General features: G+C 33.5%; 6 protein-coding genes across 6 annotated transcripts in view; 3 read left to right on the top strand and 3 right to left on the bottom strand.

Moving 5' to 3' along the window:
- Positions 1 to 451: 451 nt before the first annotated feature.
- On the bottom strand, positions 452 to 2404 carry LOC105617039 (D-beta-hydroxybutyrate dehydrogenase, mitochondrial). Its single transcript, XM_012198619.1, has 6 exons — positions 2192 to 2404; positions 1608 to 1691; positions 1347 to 1521; positions 1142 to 1263; positions 974 to 1078; positions 452 to 850 (listed from the first exon to the last, which is right to left on the bottom strand). The coding sequence occupies exons 1-6, from the start codon at positions 2402 to 2404 to the stop codon at positions 452 to 454; spliced, it is 1098 nt and encodes a 365-aa protein (XP_012054009.1).
- A 1739-nt stretch (positions 2405 to 4143) lies between these two features.
- LOC105617038 (DNA fragmentation factor subunit alpha-like) lies at positions 4144 to 5287 on the top strand. Its single transcript, XM_012198618.1, has 3 exons — positions 4144 to 4321; positions 4494 to 4806; positions 5167 to 5287. The coding sequence occupies exons 1-3, from the start codon at positions 4144 to 4146 to the stop codon at positions 5285 to 5287; spliced, it is 612 nt and encodes a 203-aa protein (XP_012054008.1).
- A 2161-nt stretch (positions 5288 to 7448) lies between these two features.
- On the bottom strand, positions 7449 to 8624 carry LOC105617037. The gene is made up of 4 exons (XM_012198617.1): positions 8553 to 8624; positions 8316 to 8397; positions 8125 to 8253; positions 7449 to 7675 (listed from the first exon to the last, which is right to left on the bottom strand). Exons 1-4 carry the CDS (start codon positions 8622 to 8624, stop codon positions 7449 to 7451), a joined length of 510 nt encoding a protein of 169 aa, XP_012054007.1.
- A 1857-nt stretch (positions 8625 to 10481) lies between these two features.
- Positions 10482 to 14655, bottom strand: LOC105617036 (protein NRDE2 homolog). The gene is made up of 10 exons (XM_012198616.1): positions 14595 to 14655; positions 13818 to 14458; positions 13347 to 13710; positions 13006 to 13152; positions 12401 to 12669; positions 11975 to 12303; positions 11350 to 11890; positions 11095 to 11244; positions 10815 to 10990; positions 10482 to 10734 (listed from the first exon to the last, which is right to left on the bottom strand). Exons 1-10 carry the CDS (start codon positions 14653 to 14655, stop codon positions 10482 to 10484), a joined length of 2931 nt encoding a protein of 976 aa, XP_012054006.1.
- A 1569-nt stretch (positions 14656 to 16224) lies between these two features.
- LOC105617035 (molybdenum cofactor biosynthesis protein 1) lies at positions 16225 to 18831 on the top strand. Its single transcript, XM_012198615.1, has 7 exons — positions 16225 to 16314; positions 16420 to 16534; positions 16636 to 16803; positions 16894 to 17120; positions 17201 to 17425; positions 17507 to 17741; positions 18233 to 18831. Exons 1-7 carry the CDS (start codon positions 16225 to 16227, stop codon positions 18829 to 18831), a joined length of 1659 nt encoding a protein of 552 aa, XP_012054005.1.
- Positions 18832 to 20850: 2019 nt separating this feature from the next.
- The window catches only part of LOC105617139 (hemicentin-1-like), a 7191-nt gene continuing 3161 nt past the window's right edge, over positions 20851 to 24880 (top strand). Inside the window, exons 1-5 of the mRNA XM_012198712.1 lie at positions 20851 to 20938; positions 22327 to 22487; positions 23181 to 23391; positions 23826 to 23976; positions 24503 to 24678. Coding sequence (XP_012054102.1) covers positions 20851 to 20938; positions 22327 to 22487; positions 23181 to 23391; positions 23826 to 23976; positions 24503 to 24678 — 787 coding nt within the window. The remainder of the gene's footprint in view (positions 20939 to 22326; positions 22488 to 23180; positions 23392 to 23825; positions 23977 to 24502; positions 24679 to 24880) is intronic.

Here is a 24880-nt window from a genome sequence, read left to right as displayed (position 1 = left end):
TTGCAATCTTTAAAATTGTTTTTAAAATATTTAAAATATTTATTTAAAATCATTAAATTATTTATTTTTAAAATATATCCCTGACATACTAATTCTAAAAATATTGAAGGACACAAAACATGGATTGTGTATTTATGCTGAATCAGATTAAAATCCAATAGAGTAGAATTTAAAAAAAATATCCTTTGTTTTTATATAGGGGCCTTGAAAATCCGAGCTTCATGAAGAATGTAAGTTTCATAATTTGATAAAGTAACTTTATTAAATTTGTACAATATCTTTCTGCAGCTGTTTTGCGTAGGCAGTGCTTCAAATGATTACGCGATCTGCTAAAAAAAGATTCTTGCTTCTCTGTTTCATCTAAGATTTATTCTTATAATGTCGTCTATCCGAAGAATGTATCTTCCTAATCATATTCTGATTGTCAGTATGTATCATACAAGAGATATATTCAATTTGTATACAATATGTCATAGATTGGTTTCGGTAGGTAATGATTGCACAATGCCTGTATTCTTTCACTACGCGTTACAGGTGTGTACCGCCGCATCGGGAAAGTCTTTACTACAGCATCCATTAGAGTTCTCGTGACAGCTGTTAAATCAGCTTCTGGTCCCTGCGTATACTTTTCCAGAGCCAGCATTTCTGCCTGAAATAGCTCTTGACCATATTCTTTGCGAGTTTGAGGATCCAGTTGAGTCCACATGTCTCTGGCTTGCTCGAGCAGCGCAGTATTATCCTTCAGCCATGCATTACCAGAGACATATTCTCCGGTCTCGACAATTACAACGTCGACACCCCATCTCCGCATCTCCAGTCTTAGGCATGATCCCCAAGCTTCTACAGCGGCCTAAGATATATTTATAATCTTCTATTGATCTACTCAAGCTTTATTAATGTCCTTCCAGTCTTATGATTATATATACAAATAGACAAGCCACGCTTAATTATGCGCATGACAAAGAGGATTTACCTTAAGGGCACAATAAATGCCTCGGACGGGACTTGGTATCCGTGCCAGAAGGCTACTAATAAGAACGATTCGGCCCTTTGATCTCCTAACCAGAGGAAGAAATACCTGTTACAAAGAAAGAAAAGAGAATATTGCGCGTTCTGACATTTTTGTAATATTTTACAGTACCTGTGTTAAACGCGCTAGGCCAATGAAATTGATGTCTATGCTTCGCTTGAGAACAGATGGGGGCACCCACTCGCATTCCCCGAGAGTCACCCAAGCAGCAGCATGCACGAGTGCCCACAATCCTGAAATAACGTAGCAACGATGACGTAGAAGTAATCCGTTACACCGATAATCTCAGGAAGCTTTAAGAGATAGGGTGATATACCAGGAGCTCCGTCAGGCAAGTTTTCGTTGACGTAAAGGAAAGTCGAATGTATATCACGTTCGCTGGTAATATCTAGTTGTAACACGTGCAATCTTCCAGACGCGTGGTCTTTTAACTTCTGCATGATATCTTCATTCTCGGCTTTATTATTGAATCCAGCAAATACAGTGAAGCCCTTAAAAAAAAGAGAAAGAGAGATCACAGATATTTTTTAAATTATTCAATTGTCATACGAGCATATATGTTTTCACATATAATTACCAAATCATCTAGCTGTTTAACTAAAGCGTATCCAACCCGCGAATCGCAACCTGTGATTAATATTGCCTTTCCTGCTGCAGTAACCTGTTGCATCAAGTAGACTATTAGGAAAATATAGTGTTTATAATTTATTGAATCATGAACTGATGTAATGAAGCTTTATAATGCTTTTGATAATCCATTGAAAGCCATTGATCGGGCGATGACGATCTCAAAGTCCTTTGTAAAAAAAAAAGAGAGAACGTATGAAGCAGGAAGTATGGTAGGTAGTGATAACAGGTGCATTATGCAACGTTTGTTAAAAAAGGTCAAAGGTCTTAATCAGGCCTAGTGTAAAATTCTATGAGAATTCCAATATAGAGGGCCTTTGAACTTTCAAATGTTCAAGCATATGACATTATAAAAGGTTGAGAAGGACATATGATTTTCATTATAGGAGTGCGATATGTATTTTAATGTAATTTTGAAGGTCAAAAAGGTTTACAATTTTTTATGTAGTTGTAGTAAAAAGTTTTATATAAAATTATTGGGAAAAAAATGAATAATGTATTGAAGATTTGCGTTATACAATGCAAATAGCTTACCTTTAGATTATGATAGAACAATGTGGATCCTACGGATATGACCAATAGCAACAAAAAGAGAACAAAGCTAGATGTCTGTGAGATCCCAAAGGTGTTTAATATAGTTGCCAGGATGACTGCAATTGCATGTGAAAATGCAATAGGTAATAGACATCTCTCTGCTAATTCCCATGTTTGACTGTCGTCGGCTTCTTTGCTTCCATTCGACGGCATTCTTGATTCAGATTTTCTATCAAAATTTTAACAAAACGTAATTGACTCCATTCGAATAAATTGATGTTGCTCACTGAGGAACCCTAACTGGGCTATGCCTGAGCTAACTTTAAACTTAAAACAGTATCTAGTCTCATTGACATCTAAATATAACTACAGTGCTGTGCCTTAAATTTAAAACTTCTAGTGGATTGAAATATTTGAGAATCGAATTTATAGTCTTAATAATTAATATTAAATTCTGCATTTCTTTGTAACATTAAATAATAAATAACAATAATGCAAGAATATATATATTACAATATATATATTACAACAAAATTTAAATAGAATTTGTATATGATTTGATGAAATTAAATTAATTTAGATTAATGATTTAAAAATATAGAACATATATACAATGTTATATATAAAATTTAATTTATCATTGTAATGAATTTTAATTATTCTGTTTAATTATTCTGTATATGTATACCATAATTATTAAAATAATAAAAAGTACATAAAATTTTCTATTGTATATTAAATCATTGTTCTTTGACAACATGACACGTATAATTTTTATATTATAACATTTCAAAATAGTGCAAAATAGTGAGAAGTTTTATATCTATCTGTTCATTTTTTAAATAAAATTACAAATATCCGTTCCGATTTCGTATATATTTATCTGAACAATATATCTGGATATCGCAGATTCGCAAAATTATTTTTATTTTTAATCTCCTTTAATTTTCAAAGAAGTGGATCGATTGACACGTGTCGTGAATTATCTCATCAATCTGTGCATTTTGCATCGGCCCTCTTTGGTGACGGTCGTGCCGGAGTATTTTTGTAAATTTCTCGTCGGCGCTGATAAAAAATGAGCGCGGCTGCGAATAGAGTGGGGTAGATTATTGATTTCCGTGTAGGGGTGCTACAGCAGAGGGTTGGATGGATAGGCAGAAGTGGGTGGGGTAGATGCTGTGTCGGGGTGTCTCTCGTTTCGCGCGTATATACCTGCGAGAGAGTCTACAGGGGGTATAAATAGAAGGGGTAGTTGCACCGTTGACCCAGTGTTGGGTTGACACACGGTCAGTTCAGTCACTCAAGGCATCATATACACATCACTCTCTTTCTTTCTGTCTTTGTCGCGTCGCATAATCGCCGTTGTCTCCATCTTCTATTCATTTTTTTTTATCCGCGTGAATTGTTGAAGGAGAGAAAAAGGAGAGGTCTTGCTCAAGTCTTTGTTAATTCTTCAAGTCAATCCAACGCAATCCTGAGCACTGCCCTTTCATACCTGTTTGCTTCTTTCGAGCGATACAATTTTTTATCCGGGGAATCATCAGCGGACAGCGATACAACTTCAATCTGGGGCATAATCGTCAAGAAAAGCTATTCTTCGACGCTGAAAAAATAAGAAACAGCGCTTGTACACACCGTGTTCGTCGTAATTGTGTTCGTTACATTTTTCACGCGTAAGGGCGTATTCCTTTCTCTGTCATCGTCGAATACATAGGTCACTCGAATTTCCCCGACACATCGTCAAGACACGGACCAACTAATGTGCAACGAGAATCAGGCCTTAGCAGCAGTCAATTCTCTTCAAGAGAATAAATCCTTTCTGACTTAGACAATTGTTGCTTAATTATCTTTGGGCGTCGGGGATTCCCAATATCGTGAGACCGAACAGAATTAATCATCAACGATTAGCAGAGTTAAAATCTGTTCTCGTTCACCAATTGTGCAGAAGAAATATGTCGGAAACAACCGGAGTCACGCAGGGAGTGGGCAATCCTTACAAGATAGTTGATCACACCAGAGAACGAAGAAAGGGTATCACCGCCTCGTCGTTGAAGGAACTGACTAACGTCGCACGCAATCGACTGGCATTTCCCGTGGATGCGGATCTTACGATCGTACTTGAACAGGATGGTAAGGAAACATTCATGTTACAACATACAGCAATTGTTAGTTTTAATATCTCTTTGATATTGGATGTATATAATAATTTGTTGCAGAACAAATGTGTTGTAAGGATCAATCACTATAATTGTTTATATAAGGGATGAACTCTTTTTCACTTTTACATACTGAAATGTTACAGGAACAGAGGTAGACGACGAGGAATATTTTGCCACGTTAGAAAGAAACACAAGCTTGATGGTGCTGCATGGTGATCAAAAATGGGCTGCTGTAGGCAGCAGCAAGACAGCGTCTCGTTGCATCGTTGTGGATAATGTGGATAACGCCGAAGGTGGTTCAAAAGTCGACAAGATTCGACGACGGCGAACGCTCATTGAACCCCTGGTCTCGTCGTTGCACAGCGACCCGTCGCATATCTCACTCCTAGGAGGAACCGAGTTGGAAACACTCAGTGATATGGACCCTGATAGTTTAGGCGACATAGTGCCTGACAGGTAAGCAATAGACAATCAGAGTGACTTTGATTAATATGATCAACTTAATATGATTAATTCGATCAACTTTCTAACTATACAATTCTTCAAATGTATCAACAAAAAATAACAAAAACAATAAATGAAGAATCATTAATCATTAAAATTGAAAATTATTGATAATTTTATTCATCTTAACAAAGTACTTGTTAATTAATAGTTAATAGTAAGTTAATTAGAGCTTAAATTATTCACCTCTGTTATTCAAAGATAATATACTTTCTATATTATCATCAAAACATTTCTATTACTTTATGATATTTGATCAAGTAATTGTCTTAGGACATTATCATTAATTTCTCTGTTCCAATCTTGTTACAGACTCTTCCTCGAGCAGCTGAAGGAAGCTTCAGGTAGATTCTTAGTGGAAAAACGGCAAGCGCAGGAATCCATGGCTCTCCTCCAGATGTACGCGAGCGGTGGTGAGATGGAGCGAGCGTAGGCCATGTGGGGGGTGGGCGCCCTCACATTAGCAAATATGTATAGAGTGCGGCGTCGCATATTCTATAAAGGTCGCCAACTACAACAAACTCTGATCCTATTCTGGAATTGAGCCCATCGCTATTTACACAAACTGAGAATAATTGAGACAAGCATTAGTCGCTCAAGCTGAACGCAGCTGTGTCAGTGAGGAGAATCTTATATTATTTCTCGCGTACGCGAAGAACACGAAGAAACGCAGAGACAAAGACATTGTACAGAGACACGAAACACAAGTAGTTTACGTTCGCCCAATAATTTACTACCGTAACATCAATAATAATAATAATAATAATAATAATAAATGATAATAGTAATAGATTTCGCATCTTAGAGGAAATAGTAACTCTAAGTTTTTTGTAGAATTTTTTTAATCTATATACATACGAGATTCAGTGGCACAACTATGCTTTGGCAATACTTTCCATCCTTAGTGAGCGTACGGAATTGCTTTAATATAACATTCAAGAGAGATTACCTTGCTGTACCAGCAGAAATTTACCCGCGCAATTTAGCTGCTAATTTGAATAATACATAAGAAAGAAAGCCAAGCCGCGCGTAAGTAACACATTTCAGAATGGATATTCCCGTCGCAATATTGCCATATCAAGTCTTAGCGAAACGGGTTTTGTTTATGGGATTTTTGTACTTAGATACGTCATACTGAAATTTGGTTCAACGAAGATCGATGGAATATTTAAGACTGAATTTATAGAGAAAACGAAAACCACCACCATTGATATCACCAATTCATTGTACACTAACATTAGCGACATAATAGCAAAAAAAGTCGATATCAACCCTTTGATACCAAGTAAAATTGTGCTATTTGATAAAAAAAAAAAAGAAAAAGAACACGTGGTAATCTGCAAAGAAAGAACATAAGTGTTTCTGACAAGACTATGCATACACACTAGGTACTAAATATTATTCTAATTTTATTTATGATTATATAATCAATAATTCAAACGAGCGATGCCATATTTACATTCATGTATTCTTTGAAAATCACGAAATCAAAATATATACATTTACTATAAATTTTTTAAAACTGTAACGAAAGTGTATGTCTACTCTCCGCAGAAATGCTCTATATCAATATCGTGACGTTCTTTAATATACATATATATATATATATATATATACATATATCGTAATATATATAATTATCACCAGTCTCTTGCGCACTATAATCGCATTATACATATTTGTATTAGAATTTGTGCCACCACTCTGATTGAAATTTACGAAATGGTAGGCAAGACAATAGCCAGTATTGAACTATTTGCTATCTCACTGTATGATCAAATGTATCGTTAAATATCAGGCGCAACATTTTGTTCCACAGATCGATCTTAGGATATTAGTTTATAATAAATTGATGTGATTGATATTCTCGAGACAAACGAGACAACGCGTTGGAAAGTATAAAAAGGACGCATTAAATAGTACTGCCAGTTAAAGGGAAGATCGATTAATGCTCAACAATGTCCCAGATCTCAAAGAAGAAAGCGCATTTTTTTTTTAATGCCGGCATCTAATGCACGGTACCATGACATTATATACTAACAAGGGACGTCACACAACTGTCTGGTACCGATTTGATTCTCCGTGAAATATGTTGTTAAACACAAAAATCTAAAGGATACGTATTTTTTATACGTGCGTCAACTCAAAAAAACCATATTTCCATTTCGAGCCGAATACCATCGGAAGTATAAAAGATGAAAAAAAATGTTTTAAACAAAAAAGTTGTGAAAAAAATTAAATTTTTAATTTTTTTGTTAATAATTGTTAAACAAAAAAATTAAAATTTTTTTTCTTCACAGCATTGAAATACTTTTAAAATCGTACAACTTTTGTTAAAAAAATTTTTTCCATTTTTTTATATTTCCAGCATTCGGTTCAAAATAGAAATATCGTTTTTTTTTTCAAAGGAGTGTTTCACTCTTTAAACATGAGTTAGCGCACACATTAAAAAAAATGTGTCTCTTAGATTTTAATGACATATTTCACGGAAAATCAAATCTGTACCGGACAGTTGTGTGATGTCTCTTGTAAGCACATACCTGTTACTCATTGCTACATGTATATCTTAAGAATAGAAATGCACTTAATAAAAATTAAATTTTAACGGAATGCAAGAAGTTGTCGTCTATGAGTTGATGTAGAGCGTCGGAGGCATCCTTCACCCGACCGGATGCATTGCGTAATTGACACACAGCCTCTTGTAATACCAATTCACTTCTCAGCAATTGTCGGTTAATAGCTGACAATTCTTGTACGCTGGTTGTGATTGCGCCCTCGGTCATTTGCAGAATGTCTCTATCCAAGATTTCATTGCATTCGTCTGTTTAACATATGTCAATTTAAATGATGTTCAAAATTAATAAGCGATACGTATATACATATATCGATTTTATGTTTTAAAATATAATTTAATGTCTTTCATAAATGCTGTTTTATAAGAACTTATAAGAAAATTCTTTGTACAATATAACTTATAGATAAACATTGTAATTATGCGAATGTAACTGTGTAGTAAATCGAAATTGATTTAGAGATACGAATCATTGGAAAATAAGTTATCGATATTCCACACATGAACAATCTCATAATACTGTTTAGCTATAGTTACGCACATTGTACTGCTGTAATATTAATAAACGAATGTTAACAAAAATAAAATTTGTATTTTGTAAACATTTTATTCAATAAGCTTGCAATATTTGATATTTTAATGAATAGAAAATATATAATTAGGAAATATGAATTATAAGTAGATATTAAATCACTTACATAACTTTTTATGAAGTAAACTATTATACTTGATAGAATTTTTTTTAGATCTTGGTATTTTAAGATCTGTGTAAAGAGGACATGCCATGGCATCTATCGCTCCACTAATACTACTTAAACTTGTTAAATCTGTGAATAAAAATTGAATGTTAATTAATTCCTTATAAATTAAAAGAGTCAATAAAACTTACCATCATCAGATTCTGGAGCTTCGCCTGAGATAATGGTACCGCAGTATGTGGATGGTGTTCGCATTGTAGGGAATCCTAGGCCCTGCATGTAATAAAATTTGTAGACAATACACTTTTCATGTTATATATTAAATTAAAAACTTTTAGTATAAAATATAATATGTATATAGGTATATAGGTATATATGTATAATATGTATAATATGTATATAGGTATATATGTATACATGTTACATACAGTGACAATGTTTGATGCATCATCGTCAGACTCTGGAGCTTCTCCAGAAACAACTACAGCTTTTAAATCCATTTTTTTTTAAATGTGATGTTTGTAATCAAATTTTCATAACACTGCAAATAAAAAATATATACATTAATACACAAGTATGATAAAAGAAATTAAAGATATTATAAGAAGTAATTATCTTTCAATTCATATATTTGTTGTATATTTAATATAATTTGAAAGATTTTCTTTCTATTTATCTTTAAAATTTATGTAACGACATTTAATTCACATACATACAATTAATTAGCTACCAATATACTATCAATTTGAGGTTAGTTACATTATTAAAAACATACACAATTTGTAAATTATTATTTTTAACTGTCTCAATAAGAAAACAATACATTTAATTTAAGACAACACGATCTTTTATTTTTCAAGTCTGTTTATAATTTGTTCTGAAATACTATTACAATTTTTTGTGCAACATCACTGAACTAATCAAAGACTGCCAAAGACTTTCGGATATGAACATCTTTTAATACGAACGATAACATTATTGTGTACATTTTTAACGCGACATTTGCATTTAGCAAATAGAATATAATTATTAAAAAAAATAATTATATTCTATTATAATTAATATTAAATATGAATAATATAACATATAACATATATTAACCCTAGCAGGCCACTCGTGGATTTAACGTTACCCTATGCGATTTTTTATATTGCTGTAACTTTTTTATAATATAATTTGAAGATCCGAATTGAGAGGTGGAAAAAAACTTTAATTATCCATAGATATAATAAGCCTATAAGGATTTTTTTGCGCTATTCTTACGTGAGAATGTACGAAAGTTCAAAGAGAGTGCTTGGGACTTATACGTGACTAACTTGTAAGTTTTTGACATTCTGGGTATTCCTTCATTTTTTATTATTAAATATATGTTTCGAATAGTATAAAAGTAAGTACACATAATGTAGAATTAAAAAGAATTATATTTCAATATAATAAATAGAAATTTTATAATATATAATATAATAAGTAGAAATTTTATAATTTCTGTCAATTTTCGAAGAACGACGTTCGGTCGGAACGAATTTATTGCTTTAGAGCATCATCCTCTAAACTAAACCCTAATAAACTTAATTATACAGTACTACAATAATATTTATACATGTATAATCCTTTACCTACCATTTTTATATTGTTTAAATAATAAAATTTTATTTATTGATTGTAAACTTATAATATGTATAAATTTTTCAAAAATGTTCAAATATTTATACTTTTTTGAGCGATTCATATCATACTATTTTTTTTGTTAGTCCAAAGAATCAACTAAAGAAATCGTACGGGTTTTTGCTTGAATATTAAATTTAAAAGTTTGGGAAATTTTTATCCAAAATAGTCATTTTTTGTGAATTTTTCCAATAAAATTTCTTTGAAGCATTGTAATTAATTGAAAATAAAATATTATTTATTTGATTCATATTTATCTGTCTTCGTCTGATTTCGAAGTATAAATTTCACACGTTTTGAAAAATACGTATAGTTTAGAGATATAGCGTGAAAAAGTCGCAGGGTTTCACATACTCTGGTATGTGAGACTGGGAAGATAACTAAAAATAACAATGGTCTACTAGGATTAATATATGTGTGTACGTAATATATATTAAAAATAATTGATATTTGAATATTTTGAATATGAGACTGAATATCAAATTGTTTTATATTTTATTACATATTTTATTTTACATATTGAAAAAAGTCTTATTTACTTTTTATTTTACATTTAAATATACTCTTAATTCATCACATTAGAAAATAAAATTTAAATAAAGGAGACATTAATAATATCAAGAATATTACAGTTAATAGTTTAGATAACATCAAGAATAATACAGTTTTTCTTAATATATAAAAAAATTATATTATCCACGAAGAATATCTAATTCCTCAGGTGTGACGTGCATTCTTAATTCTTTTTCGCGAATTAGATCTTGAATTTGTGTGAGAAGTTGAGGCGCTACTTCAGCTGCATCTATGTAAATACTTCTTGCCCATGGACATTGAGTAACGCTTTCATGATAAATCTCTTCTCCTTTTTTTTCGCACAAATTATGCTCGCGCAGAAGGAGCATATACAGTCTCCACAGCAATGGACAACATCGTGTCGACGATATCCTGAAAATAATTTTGTATATTTTATACATTATAATATTTATGCATTTAAGTTCATCTTAAAAGATTTAATTATATTATACCTGGAGAGTGTTAGATGAAAAGATAATAACTTATTCAGTGCGGCATTCATTGCATCATGATGATTAAGTTTCATTAGAAGACCAATACGTCTACGAACAGCCAGACACATTGCCATGGCTCGCCACAATTCAATCTCAGTGCTTCTACTATTGAATCTCCAAGTTGGTAATTCACTCTGAAATGATAATTATTTTATAATTCTGTTATCGATTTATAGAAACGTCCTATAGCAGTTGTTACAATTTCATTATATTATTAATGTAATATAATGCTTTTTACTTCTATTCCAGCAAATACAGATAAAGCGTAAAAGTTATTCGGATATGTATTTAAAGTTTTGCTTAGGGTTTCTTTTAACACAGCCTGCATACTCTGAGTCCGCTCGTAATGTAATTGCAGAATTGCAATTTGACTTTCGTACAATATTTCCTGCAATGATTAAAAAATTTTTTATAATTTTTTTACAATACAATTGTTTAATTTCAATTTATTTATTAATAATATTTAATTGTTCGCAGAATATTAAATTAGTACCTGTAAGTAAGGATAATCCTTGGAATGATCAATGCAGTTCCTCAATGTGTTGATAACAGTTTGGATATTACCATCTTTAATATATAGAAAGTACGCATAACATACGATAGCATCACATTCTAAGTTCGATAGAAATAAAGTATCTTTTTCTTGTTCATTGAAAGGGACTTGCAGAAAATTTTGTACACACGAATGTAAATATGCTTCAATCAAAGATTCTTGATTTTCATTTTTGTTAGGTATCATTTGACTAAAGACTTGTAGTATCCAGGGTCTGTGTGATTCGTTGTACGTCCTAATATCAAGCAAGGTCTCGATGAATGTTCTGTATACATTAAAAAGCGCTGCTCTTTCACACATATTGATAATCGCAGATGGGCATGTCCCTTGAGATTGAATAGCGGTTTCAAGAATGTTCATACAGTTGCTGAATCTGCCCATTTCTAGTTCTATTAAAGCATATTCTTTATAGAAATACAAGTTATTTCTGTTTTCGTCCTTTTTTAAAAATTCTTTCAATGTTGCCCTCAATTTTTTTCCTCTGCAACAAAAAAAATTGATTCATGTTGCGGAATAAAACTGTTAGAATAAAAACTATTAAAATTTAGGTAAATATGAATTTTACTTATTGTCATGTTTTAAAGATTCATCTTTGCCGAGAGATACTAGTAATCTTTCTAATCGCAACCACCAGACATATATACTTGTTCGTTGTAACAAAGGTAGATTTTCCGCGATCGTATGAAATATTTTGCGTACAAAATCTAAATATGGTTCCTGTGCTGGATGAAACTTGAGATATTGAGGACCTGATGTTAAACGTCCTTCGAGAATGTCCTTTAATAATTCTTTCCTTTGATCATGACCAGCCATTTCACCTACCATAGGATACATAAATGGAAGCAATACTTCTAAAGATTCTACTCCCCAATGAAAGTTTGTCAATAATAATTCCTGTAAAAAATATAAAGTATTTTTTAAATATATTTTTATTGATTTATTCCTACTTCTCTATAATCTCATTTAATAATAATAAGATAATTTTACTTACTTTCATATAGCAATCACGACAAGGTAAAAGTGGTACTTTTAGACATAAAAGAGAATAAACAGCCATTTGAAAGTTTGAATTACGGGAAAGAATTGGATGTACAAAGTCTGCTACATCTTCTGGTAAAATAAATCTTCTAGAATCTCCAACTAATTCTAATTCGTCTCTATTAACGCTAATCCAATGGCAATTCTCTCTCAATGACTCAGTTCTTTGCCATAGTTGATTTAATGGTAATCGTGACATTAATATCATTTCTTCCATTCCAACTGAAAATTAGTATTATTATTCCATATTATTAATAGTATATATTATCATTTTAACATTACAAGACTCCCATTAAGTTCTTTTTGGAAAATTAATTATATATTTTATATTTATTGTATATATAATGTATGTATATATGTACTTATTGTATATATAATGTATGTAGGCATTTTTCACATTTACCTCCTCAATAATTATTATTAAATTATTATGTAATGTCAACATTATAATTTGGCATAAGTAAATAACTTGAAATATTTCCTACAATTTGAATAATCTATATAGAATAATCTTAACAGAAGTCTTTTGTTGTAACTTACAATATTTAATATACTTACTTAATTTTTTTTCATCTATAGATCCTCGAAAGGATAAACTATTTTTGTTTAAGTTTAGATTCAAATTTAGATTTAAACGTATTGTTTCCCACATTTGTTCCCATAATCCCGTCTGTCTCAGGAAAATCAAGCATCGATACAGCATATCTAGACGAAATATAATGTATTGAATTAATAAGATATGTGAAAGAAATATAATAAAATTAATAAATAATATATATATATATAATATATATATAATAATATATATATAAATAATATATACATAATAAAATAATATATAATAATAATATATAATAATATATAATAAAATTAAAGTGTTCGACAAACGCTCTACTTACGCAGCAACTGTGCATCATAAATAGAAGGATTTGTTCTTGAGCGCTGTCTCAAAATACAGAAGCATTTTGAATATAAATCCAATACTCGGGGTACAGTACACATTGCTATCGAACCTTGTGTGACCATGATAAAATGTTGCCACAGCATAATATTCCCCGAATCTTTATTAACTAACACCTTTAATTGATTTGATAGTTCATCAGATGGTGTCAATTCTGTCATAAAATGTAGCTTTAATTTTAACAATTCCTTGGAATCTGTATTTTTCTCAAGCGCTTTTTCAACAATAGATAATTTTTTTAATACTGTGGATCGATGCATATCTTTAGTTAATTGATGTTTTTGATAATAAGCCAGAGTATCCTGTAACATGTATATTAAAATATTGTTACATAGTTTAACTTTGTATCACATATATTAAAACATGACTATTTGTAATCAAAATATACAAGAAATATTTCATTAAATACCTGAAAGTAAATATATTGCAGCCAAAGTTCAACATTATGTGGATTTTCCGTTAGTTGTTCATTAAATTCTCGAGTTTTACATTTTTGCTCCTCTTCCAAGTTCTTATACCAAAAAGACATACTTTCATTTGCTTCATCTTGCTTCATTGAAGCCTCTTTCTCATTTGTCTTCTTGATAACTGTATCTTTTTTCTTCTCTGTTTCTGCAGAGTCAATATTTTTAACATAATACCTATGAAACATATCTTTCTTTGGTTGTTTATTCTTAACATAACCGAGAGATTTTTCACTAATATCATAATATGGTCTCGCCCTGGGGCAATATGTATTTATGTTATTGTTCCCTTTATCTCTATGCCTATCTTCAAAGTATACATTCTCGACATCCAGCTCATAATCTGGTTTATATCGTTTACTATCATGCGTACGTCTTTTCCTATCCGTTCTTTGACTTTTATCGATTTTTTGTTTTGCATGTACTTTTGTATCTCGAGAAATTGGTTCAGATAGTACTTGCTTTTCTGTATCAAGCAAAGATTCATGTAAAGACTCATCTGATGAAGAATATAGATCAGGAGGTTCTGTTTTAATTGGAATTTGTGTTTGAAAACTCGAGTTTGACAACCACTCGGTGGAAACATCTGAAATTAAAGCATACAATACAAATATCCAAAAAATATACTAATTTTGAAGCGGAAAATAATGAAAAAATAATAATATATTTTCAATTTAATTGTCTTCACAATGTAAACATTGATCAAAAGTTGAAATAATTACCTATTTCACCACTGCTTGTACATTCAATTTTATCGTTTGAATAAGCAGGAAAAAGAGACATTTCTTCTTCTTTTACTTTTCTTCTTATTCTTTTAAGCGGCACAAAAATATTAAGTTTTCTTTCTCAATCTTTTCTTTGTAACCTCTATTCTCAGCAGTCAATTTACGATTTTCGAAGATCAGCAATCACGATTATTAAACAGAAAAAAGTATTATACTGATAATCGATAAGAGCGATTCTTCTTTCAGTAGGTAATTACGATCTCTTCTATTATCAACCGTACTTAGTTTGATCACTGACGAGATATTATTAAAGACCGTCAACTCTGGGCAAATTTTCGGCGATATAAAAAGGGCTGGGGACTTGGAATAATTGAAGAATGCTGACATTATCGACAATTGATATAAATTGCTATTATTAACATAAATATTTGGCTTATGCATTATTAAATTCATGATTTTTTATTATATAAATGTTCCATAAATAAATGTGCATACTTGTAAAGCTATAATATCCTATATATTGCAGAAAAATTATAATTTTTTCTCTGCAATTATCATCTCTGTTGATAATCAAATTTTGATGATAACTGAATCATAATTTAAAAAAAATCGAGTATTATTGAGTTCTAAATGCATCTACTAAACTAATAAATCATAAACTAATAAATCATAAAAATTATCACAATATTATCAGTTTTTAACTCTTTTGTCCATATTCATAATCTACTTAAGACTTCCTTAAATTTATCTTTAGATGCTCAGCAGCCAATGAAATAATTCGTACAGTATCTGAAGATAAATTTAAGGAAGCCTTAAATATAAGGCCTGACTATGAATACGGGCATTAATCATTTCAATATTCTCAAGAACGTGAACTTCAGTAAGGACATTAATCTTTAATAGTATCTCGTCGATGGTTTGATCCGGCTGTTTCTTGCTTCAATCACTACGAGGCAGTATTGTTGTAAAGCAAATAGATCGAACAGCTGTTTCGCAATTATTGCCTCTTTCTACCAATATTTTATCAATATAGTGTAATTTTAATCTCGGCTCAACAAATTCTTCATCTCTTTTTAGTTCTAAGAATTAGAAAAAGATGGAGAGAAAATTGAGATAGTAATCTACATTGTAAAAGGACGGGTACACATGCATCATATGTGTCACATATGTGAGCCACGTGAGATATCAGGTGATCCGTATGACAGATGATTGACAAATGGCTGATGAGAGTAGAAAAAGGAGAGCGAAGAATTACAAAGTATGTTGTTTGGAGCGCGCAATTTAACTACGTTAATGCTAAATGACGTAGTGTTCTCTCAGATAAAAATGAATGACAGCGCTAGATAAAGAGCACTGTCACGAATTCGTAAACGCCTATATTACATAATTGTTTTTTTCGCTCCAAGGCCGAAAAATAAATAATGTAGAGAAGGAAGCATTAAGCATAATCAAGGATACATCGATTAGTGGAGTGTGGACAGGCATAATAATTTCAAGGAGAGATTGAAGGCACAATTTCCAGTGATAGCAACACTATAAACTCCCCTCCATCAATCAGTGAGTGGATGACATAACGTTTCTATTTTTCTCTTTGGAGTTTTGTCTTTGAAGTCTGTTGATCGTACAAATGTTTCGAAGATGCAATCTTGTCAACCAGCTTCGCTGTGTCGCGAGAGCATCGACGGAAACTGCTGTAGTCGAGGAGACGCCATCTCGGGTAAGTGCCGTCATCGTCGCATCTGTCAGAGCGCGGTCTATTTTTAAGATTTGACATTTCTAAAAATGTTCGTCATTGATTTAACGAATATCTCGTTTATTACAGTTGCAGCAGCTCCGAGCGAAATTACGGGAGGATGAGCATGAAATACTCACAGATACATTCGGGCGCAAACACACATATCTCAGAATTTCTCTCACAGAGCGTTGCAACCTTCGCTGTGAGTCCTTTTAAAATTGTTTAAAATATTACAGTATTAGAGTTCTCTTGAATTTGACGAATGTCACTTAACACAAAATATCATGTTTTTTAATATTACAGGTACATATTGTATGCCTGCAGAAGGTGTGAAATTAACTAAGAAGGAAGGTATTCTGAAAACAGATGAAATAATACAAATAGCTGATCTTTTTGTCAAAGAAGGAGTGCGCAAAATACGTTTGACCGGCGGCGAACCCACAATTCGTAAAGATATCATTGACATCATTGGTAAAGTTTTCTTTTTCAATGGAGATGTGTTTAATTAATTTAATATTGTGTCTAATTCAATTTTCAAAATTTATTTATATATAATTTTAGGACAACTAAAGCAATTGAGAGATTTGGATCAGGTTGCGATTACAACTAATGGATTAACTCTAACACGTCAATTGCCAGCTCTTCAAAAAGCAGGATTAGATGCACTGAATATATCCCTAGATACTCTGAAAGAGGAGCGCTTTGAATTGTTTACTCGCAGAAGAGGCTGGGCAAAAGTTATGGCTTCCATAGATCTTGCTGTTCAGCTTGGCTATAAACCTGTGAAAGTAATTTCATTAAAAAGCTACATAAATTTTAAGCATAAATTGGTATATACAATATTTAATCAATGTGTTTGTATGGTTAGATCAACTGCGTGATGATGCGAGGTCGCAACGATGATGAAATAATTGATTTCATTGATTTCACAAGAGACCGGCCTGTCGATGTCCGTTTTATAGAATATATGCCGTTTCAAGGAAACCAGTGGAAAGAAAATAAAATGATTTCTTTCAACGAAATGAAAGCAATAATCCGAGAGAAATATTCCGATTTCCAAGCTCTGCCAAATCAGCCTAATAATACATCCAAGGTTTGTTTTTTCTAATTGCTAATACTTTATTTGATAATTGAATTAATTGAAATTATATTGTACATAATGTTCTCTCGGCAGGCTTATCATGTGCCAGGATTCATAGGGCAGGTTGGATTCATTACATCCATGAGTCAACACTTTTGTGATTCGTGTAATCGCGTAAGAATAACAGCAGATGGAAATTTGAAAGTGTGTCTATTTGAAGGAAAAGGCGAAGTCTCACTTCGAGACGCTTTGCGAAGTGGAATTTCGGAAAATGCGCTTAAGAATTTGATAAGAAGAGCAATATCTCGAAAAAAGAAGCAACACGCAGGTATGCAAGCATACATATGTATCAATCAAAACAGAAAGAACGTGCGGTACTTAATAATAAAACTTTAATTCTTTTATTAAAAAATCTTAGTAAAAATATTTTTAATTATTTAAAGATTGATTTTTTGTTTTCTTCTTTCTTTCAAGTTTTTTTTTCCTATTATTATTATATATATTATTTTTTATATATATTATTATATATATTATTATTATATATTATTTTTTCCAAGTATTTTTTCCTCTCTATTTATTTTAAATAAACTGTAGCAGTATCGACAAACCGAATTTATCTCTGCTGTTTCAGGGATGTTCAATCTTACTCAAATGGAAAATAGGCCAATGATACTAATTGGAGGTTAATTGATCGTTATAATTAATTATTAAAATATGTTCGGATTTGTCGAAACGCGCACAGACATTATCGCAAATTGTTAACTATATTATGTTAACAATATCTTTTAGAATTAATTTTACAACATATTTACGTTGCAGCAAATCGTAAGGAGAAATTTCCTTGCAAAATGAGTAATATCATATCAATGCAGTACAAATATTTTCCATACATTTCTAAGTATCTTAAAAGTAATGCAAGTATTAGAATGTATTCATCATTATCACACATAGACGAGACCGGTAAAGCGAATATGGTGGATGTTGGATTAAAAAATGATAGTAAACGCGTAGCGATAGCAAGGGGATTCGTGAGGATTGGTCCTGTCATCAGTAATTTAATCGCGGAAAACAATGTAAAGAAGGGCGATGTGTTATCAGTGGCTCAATTGGCTGGTATTATGGCAGCGAAACGTACTTCTGATCTGATACCTCTGTGTCATCCGCTTTCCTTGTCTTATGTAAACGTATGCTTAAAATTGAACGAGGAATCGCACAGAGTCGAAATCACATCGGAGGTCAGATGTATCGGTAAAACCGGGGTCGAAATGGAAGCTTTAACCGCTGTGAGTATAGCGGCTCTGACAATCTATGATATGTGTAAATACGCAGCTAGTCCTGGCACAATGCAAATATATGGTATAGAATTGGTGTCGAAAAAGGGTGGTACAAAAGGTGATTTTACAATATATAAAACGTAGGCTGGTATCAGTGTCTTGTCGATAGCACGAATTATTATTGACAGGAAGATTTTTATTCTGCTGTGAATAATTAAATAATATAGAACAGAGTACAATTTTATACGTATCATTTAACTTGGAATTTTACAAAGACTCAAAGATGTCTAAAGAAAGAGCGTTACTATGTTTAGATTACTTGCAATATTTATTATATGCACAAAATTATTAAAATTTTATATATATTTTATATGATAAGGGAGGGATAATTATATTTTTTATGTATGTATATATAATGTCAATGAAAGCATTACTAAATCTTGCATATTGTCAATTTTTAATTCGAATATTTTTATAATTGTATATCTATGATTAGTGTAAAGATATAAAATATTATTTGGACTATATTCGGTTTGGATGCTTTCAATGCTTCTATCTTTGTTTTACATCTAATGAATGATAAAGATAAAATGGATTATAAGCGTGTGAGTGTTCAAACCGAACGCAGCCTTGTTACGCATAATAATGAAAATCATGATAGTTTTAGCGTTTTATTGATTGATGTCCCAACGGAACAGTTAAATTTTTTTTAAATGTAAGTGAAAAAAGTCTTAAATAGAAAAATGATAATTATAGCAGAATCAGATCAAATATATAATAATCAAATATATTATTATACGAATACACATTACATTTATATGAATAGAAGATGCGTTTTGTAGATTTAAACAAATATATTTGTTTAAACAAAAAGAATAATTTATCATACAAATATTATGAAATGTTAGAAACATGTAAACAATTCATACGCATTGTTGTGAAAGCCGCAGAAGAGAAATTAGGAGCAGAGTATAATAAGAGAGAATAAAATACGATGGTGCTTGTATGATGGTGTGTTGTACCTGCAGAACTATCTTCCGACTTGCGGCTTTTAATAAGTATTTAATATTACCGTTCGGGGATGAAAGCGCTCGTTGAAGAAAGTATAAAGAGGTTGGTAAGCGGGTTCTGCTAAGAGTTATCTTATATTACAAGTTACAAATATTCATATATTTATATTTTTTTAAGAATATTGTTACGTTGTTGAAAGATTGTATCGAAATATATTGTTAATATACAAGAGAAAAGAGCTTTCTTGTGTGTATATTCGTTCCTCTTTATTTTCTTATTTATGCGCAAGAGGAGATTGCTTTAGAAAAATAGCGAATACACCGTAAATCGCTTTATCCGAGAACGCTTTGCGAATGGATAGAAAAGATAGGTAAGATAGAAGCTCGGCGTTTCGGGGTGAGATGTGTGTATGTATGTCGATCGCTCCGGTAAATCGTGATAACTTACGGCCGCGTTGTCGCGGGACTCGGGACTTTGGGAGTCGCGCGCGGTCGCCGCGCTGCGCCGGGATAAATACGTCTCGCCGATTAAGAGAGATCGCATCCGATGCCGGGGACCTCTCGGCGCAATCGCACGTGCCCTGATGGAACGGGCACGGCGCCACCGTGGCAGGATTTCCGAGCTTTTTCCCATCCCCCGCGAGGAGCGAAATTCAGTGCTCGGCCCGCAACCGTGTCGCACTACCCCTGACCGCTTAAACGCTCCGTGCGATCGCGCTCGAGTCGCGTTGAGTCGCGTGGACGATCGAAAGGACGAGCGTGTCGTTAGCGATTGTTATCTAATTAAGCGATCTCTGAAGACTGCTACGTTTTTGTTTTTAATATAATTTTGAACAACAATAATTTCCAATCAAATTAAATTCTGAATTTTTAAAAAACGTAAGAGACCGGCTATAATTATGGGGACGATCTTCCGATCTTGCGAGAACGGTGAAAACGATCTCGGTTCGCGGTAATGTGAAAAGCGAGGACACATCGAGTGGCAGTGACGGCATTATGCCAACGATCGGTGTGATCTCGCGGGTGTTTCACTCACCAAAAGGGCCGCGAATAGAAAGCGATCATTCGGATCGGACGGTAGTGGGCAGGTCGCTATCGGACGCGGAACGGCGTGGCGCGTGAATTAGATCGAGAGATGTGCGCGAAGTGAAAGATGGCCCCGTTCCACGGCATGGCCCTGCTGCTCCTGGGAATCGGATACCTGTTACACGCGGAACCACTTCACAGCGAACGCGGCATCGGTAAATGTCCCGTGCTTCCACCTCGACCCCTTCACTCCTTCCATTTCCAGAGAACTCTCTTCCGGTCCCGACACCCTTTTGTGTCCGCAGCTCTCTGCTACGCCACGTAATTTCAGTTGTACTCCAAGTAATTTCGGTCGCACGAAGAGAGTGCACCGAGAGAGTGGTGTAAATCATTTTTATTATTGAATTTTTCCCGCTGTTGGGCTAAGAGGATAAAATCGAAATATGCTGTTCGTAATATATTTCAGAACAAAATAAAACTATCCAAATTTAATAAAAATTTGATTTCACAAAGTTAAATTTTTTATTCAGCCTCCTTAAAATAAAAGTATAACAAAAGAACTCTTTTATATTTAATTTTTAAATTAATTTTAGCCGCGGAAAGAAAGCTTGCATAAATGAACTGAAATTCGCTGAAATTATATTTAATTCTGTATAATTTTATAATTCTTATTCTATATTTCATGTTTTCTTTTAATTTTGTATTTTAGATTTTTTTTTATTTTTTCCATCTTTGGGTTTTGTAGTACAGACAAAAATAGGAAATTAATTAATCACAATTAGCAATTCAAGATTATACTTTCGAGAGTTATAAGTATTTTATTTTCAATAGTTAATAAGTATATATGTCTTTTTTGAAGTTAGAAGAGAAATTAACAATTAAAGCGATTGAAGAGTCTATAATTTTTAACAAAAAATTGTATCTGGTAGAGAATATAATTAACAGTTCTTTTTTAGAGAAAATGAAATTTAAATTATGATTAAAAAATAAAAATTATTACAAAGATTATTTATTTAAATATATTTTTTCAATTTCTGTTTTTTTAACATAGTTTTAACATAGTTTAGTGTTTTCTTTCACAAGAATAGTATAATATATTGTGAGCTCATAAAACAACAATAGTAATATTATTAATTTCTCAAGTCACTATTAAATCACTGTTTTGCTTTTCAAAGTCACTTAAACTTGATGTTCTTACTATCGTATTATTATACATATATCAAGAATAATATAAATTCGTCACAAAATATATTCATGCATGTTATTTTCCGTTAAAGATATTAAAATTTTGAAATATATTAAATAAATAAAGAAGCAAGCCAAATTAAATATGTACGTAAAATCTGTGATTTTTATTTAATTATCTAATATAACATGGTTATTTAATATTAATTGTATTTTTAAAAAATGATTATCTACGAATGTGTAAATGTATGTAAAATAAACTGTTCATGCATCAATATTCCATATTGAAAACATTCAGATATTTTTTATCAGAGACCTCGAGTTCATTTTTTTAAACTGCACTCTATAATTCTTTCCTACGAAAGAATGTTACTGGAGAAGAATAATAGGATATCAACACAATTTATATCTATTTCAGCATTCTTTCATCTCAACGACGACACGTTCGGCAAAGGGGAAAAGTCGCAGCGCGGCCCAAAGAAGACCTATTTTTTCAAAGACACGCCGCAAAAATTAACGGTGGCCATAGGACAGGCCGCCGTTCTATTATGTCGTGTTAAAAATCTAGGAAACAGAACTGTGAGTCTCATTAGAGCACTGCTTGATCTCATTGATCTCGCGTGTTTGCAATAATTTAATGTGCTCGCGCAACCCCTTCGCTGCTGGCAAATCAAGTGTAACGTGTTCATTAGAGTGTTCATTTAGATTCGATAGAGTTTTAAAAACGGGATTTCTTTGCGTTCAACGATAATTCGTCGTAACTTTTTTACGGGAAAAGAATAGGAGAGGTCTGAAAAAAGTGAAAGCCTCAGCATTTTCTTATTCATGAACCGGTGCCAAATCGAAATCGATATTCTTATCACTTGGGACGCCCTTCTTTAGAATGAATCACCTTTACGACAACTATACTATCTAAAAAGGACGAATATTCGTTTCTTTGTAGTTCTGTACAATTTCCCAACTCTAGAATCCTTCATTTTTCTAACGTTTCCAAATGTTTAGAAAGGAATGCAAATTTCCTCGGACTTGTTAATTACGTCTTTGTATCTCTAATTCTCTCGAGTCTCGACAAGATCGACGGAAAACTTCATTATAATGCGAGGTAAGGAAGGTAACGAGCGTGTGGACGGGTTGAATCAGTAGCAGCAATAGCAGCAACAGCAGCAGTAGCAGTAGCAACAGCAACAGCAGTAGAAGCAGCGAAGGGGTTGAGGGCAAACTGCAATTACCTGCGCCTCATTCGTGGCATCTCGCGCGTGTGTATGTGACCAGGTATCTTGGATCCGAAAAAGGGACCTACACATCCTGACGTCCATGTCGGTGACTTACACGAGCGACGCAAGATTTACGGTAGTCGGCAATCCGGAGACCGACGACTGGAATCTGCGAATAGATTACGTGCAACCGCGGGACGCCGACATTTACGAGTGTCAGGTTAATACAGAACCGAAGATATATAGAGCCGTGGAACTGAAGGTTTTGGGTGAGTTTCCTTACGAGAGGCAAGAGAGGCGAGGCGCGCGCGTCTTCGCGAGACCCATAAATCGCGCTTAAAGATCTCCCCGGGCGTCTTTCGTTCGCGTCCCGGCCCGGCCCGGCCGGTGGGAACCAATTGTTTTAACTTGTCTCCCTCCCTTCCCCTCCCCCCCCCTTCCCTTTCTGATCATCCTACGATCCTACAGTGACCACGTCTCTCTCGTGAATCGTCGACAATGACCATGTCGACGATGATTCGCTGAGCTTTTCGAAATAAAATAGAATCCATTTTCCAAGGTAGAATCCGACGTGGACAGTAATACAATCTCGCGTGTATCGTTTCTCGAGTGTAATAAAGCCAATCGCGAGAACGCAAGCGATGCGCTTTGCTTCGATTTTTCATTCTTCTCTTCTTCTCGTCGTTATTGCTGTTTCTATCAGATATACAGGCAAGGATCACGCCTTCCCAGGAGTTATACATCAAGAAGGGCAGCACAATCAGCTTGACCTGCACTATAGAACTACAGGATCTGCCTCCGAGCAATGTGACCTGGTATCACGGCGGTGCGGTGATCGATTTCGATGGTCCAAGGTACAGTCGGAAACACTCGGTGATTATACCTTTGTGAAATACACAATTAGCTGATGGAATCGTCGCTCGAATGGCACTAATATCGCGGTGGAACGAACAATCGTATCTAATCGGAGTAATCTCTCCCATCGCGTCGCTTTCGAAATCGCTTCTGTTCGCACGCAAAACCATGTACGTCGTACCAGTAAATTACTTACAATTAATTTTCGACAGTTTGCGCCAATTCTGATTATTTCTATTCTTCAAGAATCGTTGTTACACTGATGCCGATATAGCGAGTGAATTTTAATGGTCGATCGGAAAATTTTGAATTGACGTCGGATTGGCGAAACGGGATGATGCGATCTGCGTCAGACGTCGAGATAAACGCGAAGTAAACCATGTACAAGCGCGCGCGCGCACACACACACACACACACACGCACACACACACACACACACGCACACACACACACAAATGTGGATTTTGATGAAACTTTCGCAAGTCAGTTTTCGGAAGTAACGCTCTTACGTGTTACGTTCGACAGGGGTGGCGTATCGCTGGAGACAGAGAAGGGTAAACGTGGTACCACCAGCAAGCTCCTAATAACGCGTGCTCAACTTAACGATAGCGGTAATTATACATGCGCTTCGAGCAAAGTCACCCCGGCGAGCGTCATGGTGCACGTGCTAAACGGTGAGCAAAATACCGGTAGCAATATCGGTATAGCGGAGGTGGGGGTTGCAACGGGGGGATTGCGACGGCTCATTTTGAAATTCTCCACCGCGCCGCTTTGCGATCGAGCGAGGGAAAAGCGTAATGTACTACATTGCGAAATTACTCCCCGAGCGCGTTTCGCGATAAGGACATACATTTGTTTTAATTCGCACTCGCAATCTCCCAGATTTCTCCTCTCTCTCTCTCT

This window comes from Atta cephalotes (assembly GCF_000143395.1).
Source record: "Atta cephalotes unplaced genomic scaffold scaffold00011, whole genome shotgun sequence".
Lineage (NCBI taxonomy): Eukaryota > Metazoa > Arthropoda > Insecta > Hymenoptera > Formicidae > Atta > Atta cephalotes.
This window is presented reverse-complemented; position numbering and strand designations above follow the sequence as displayed.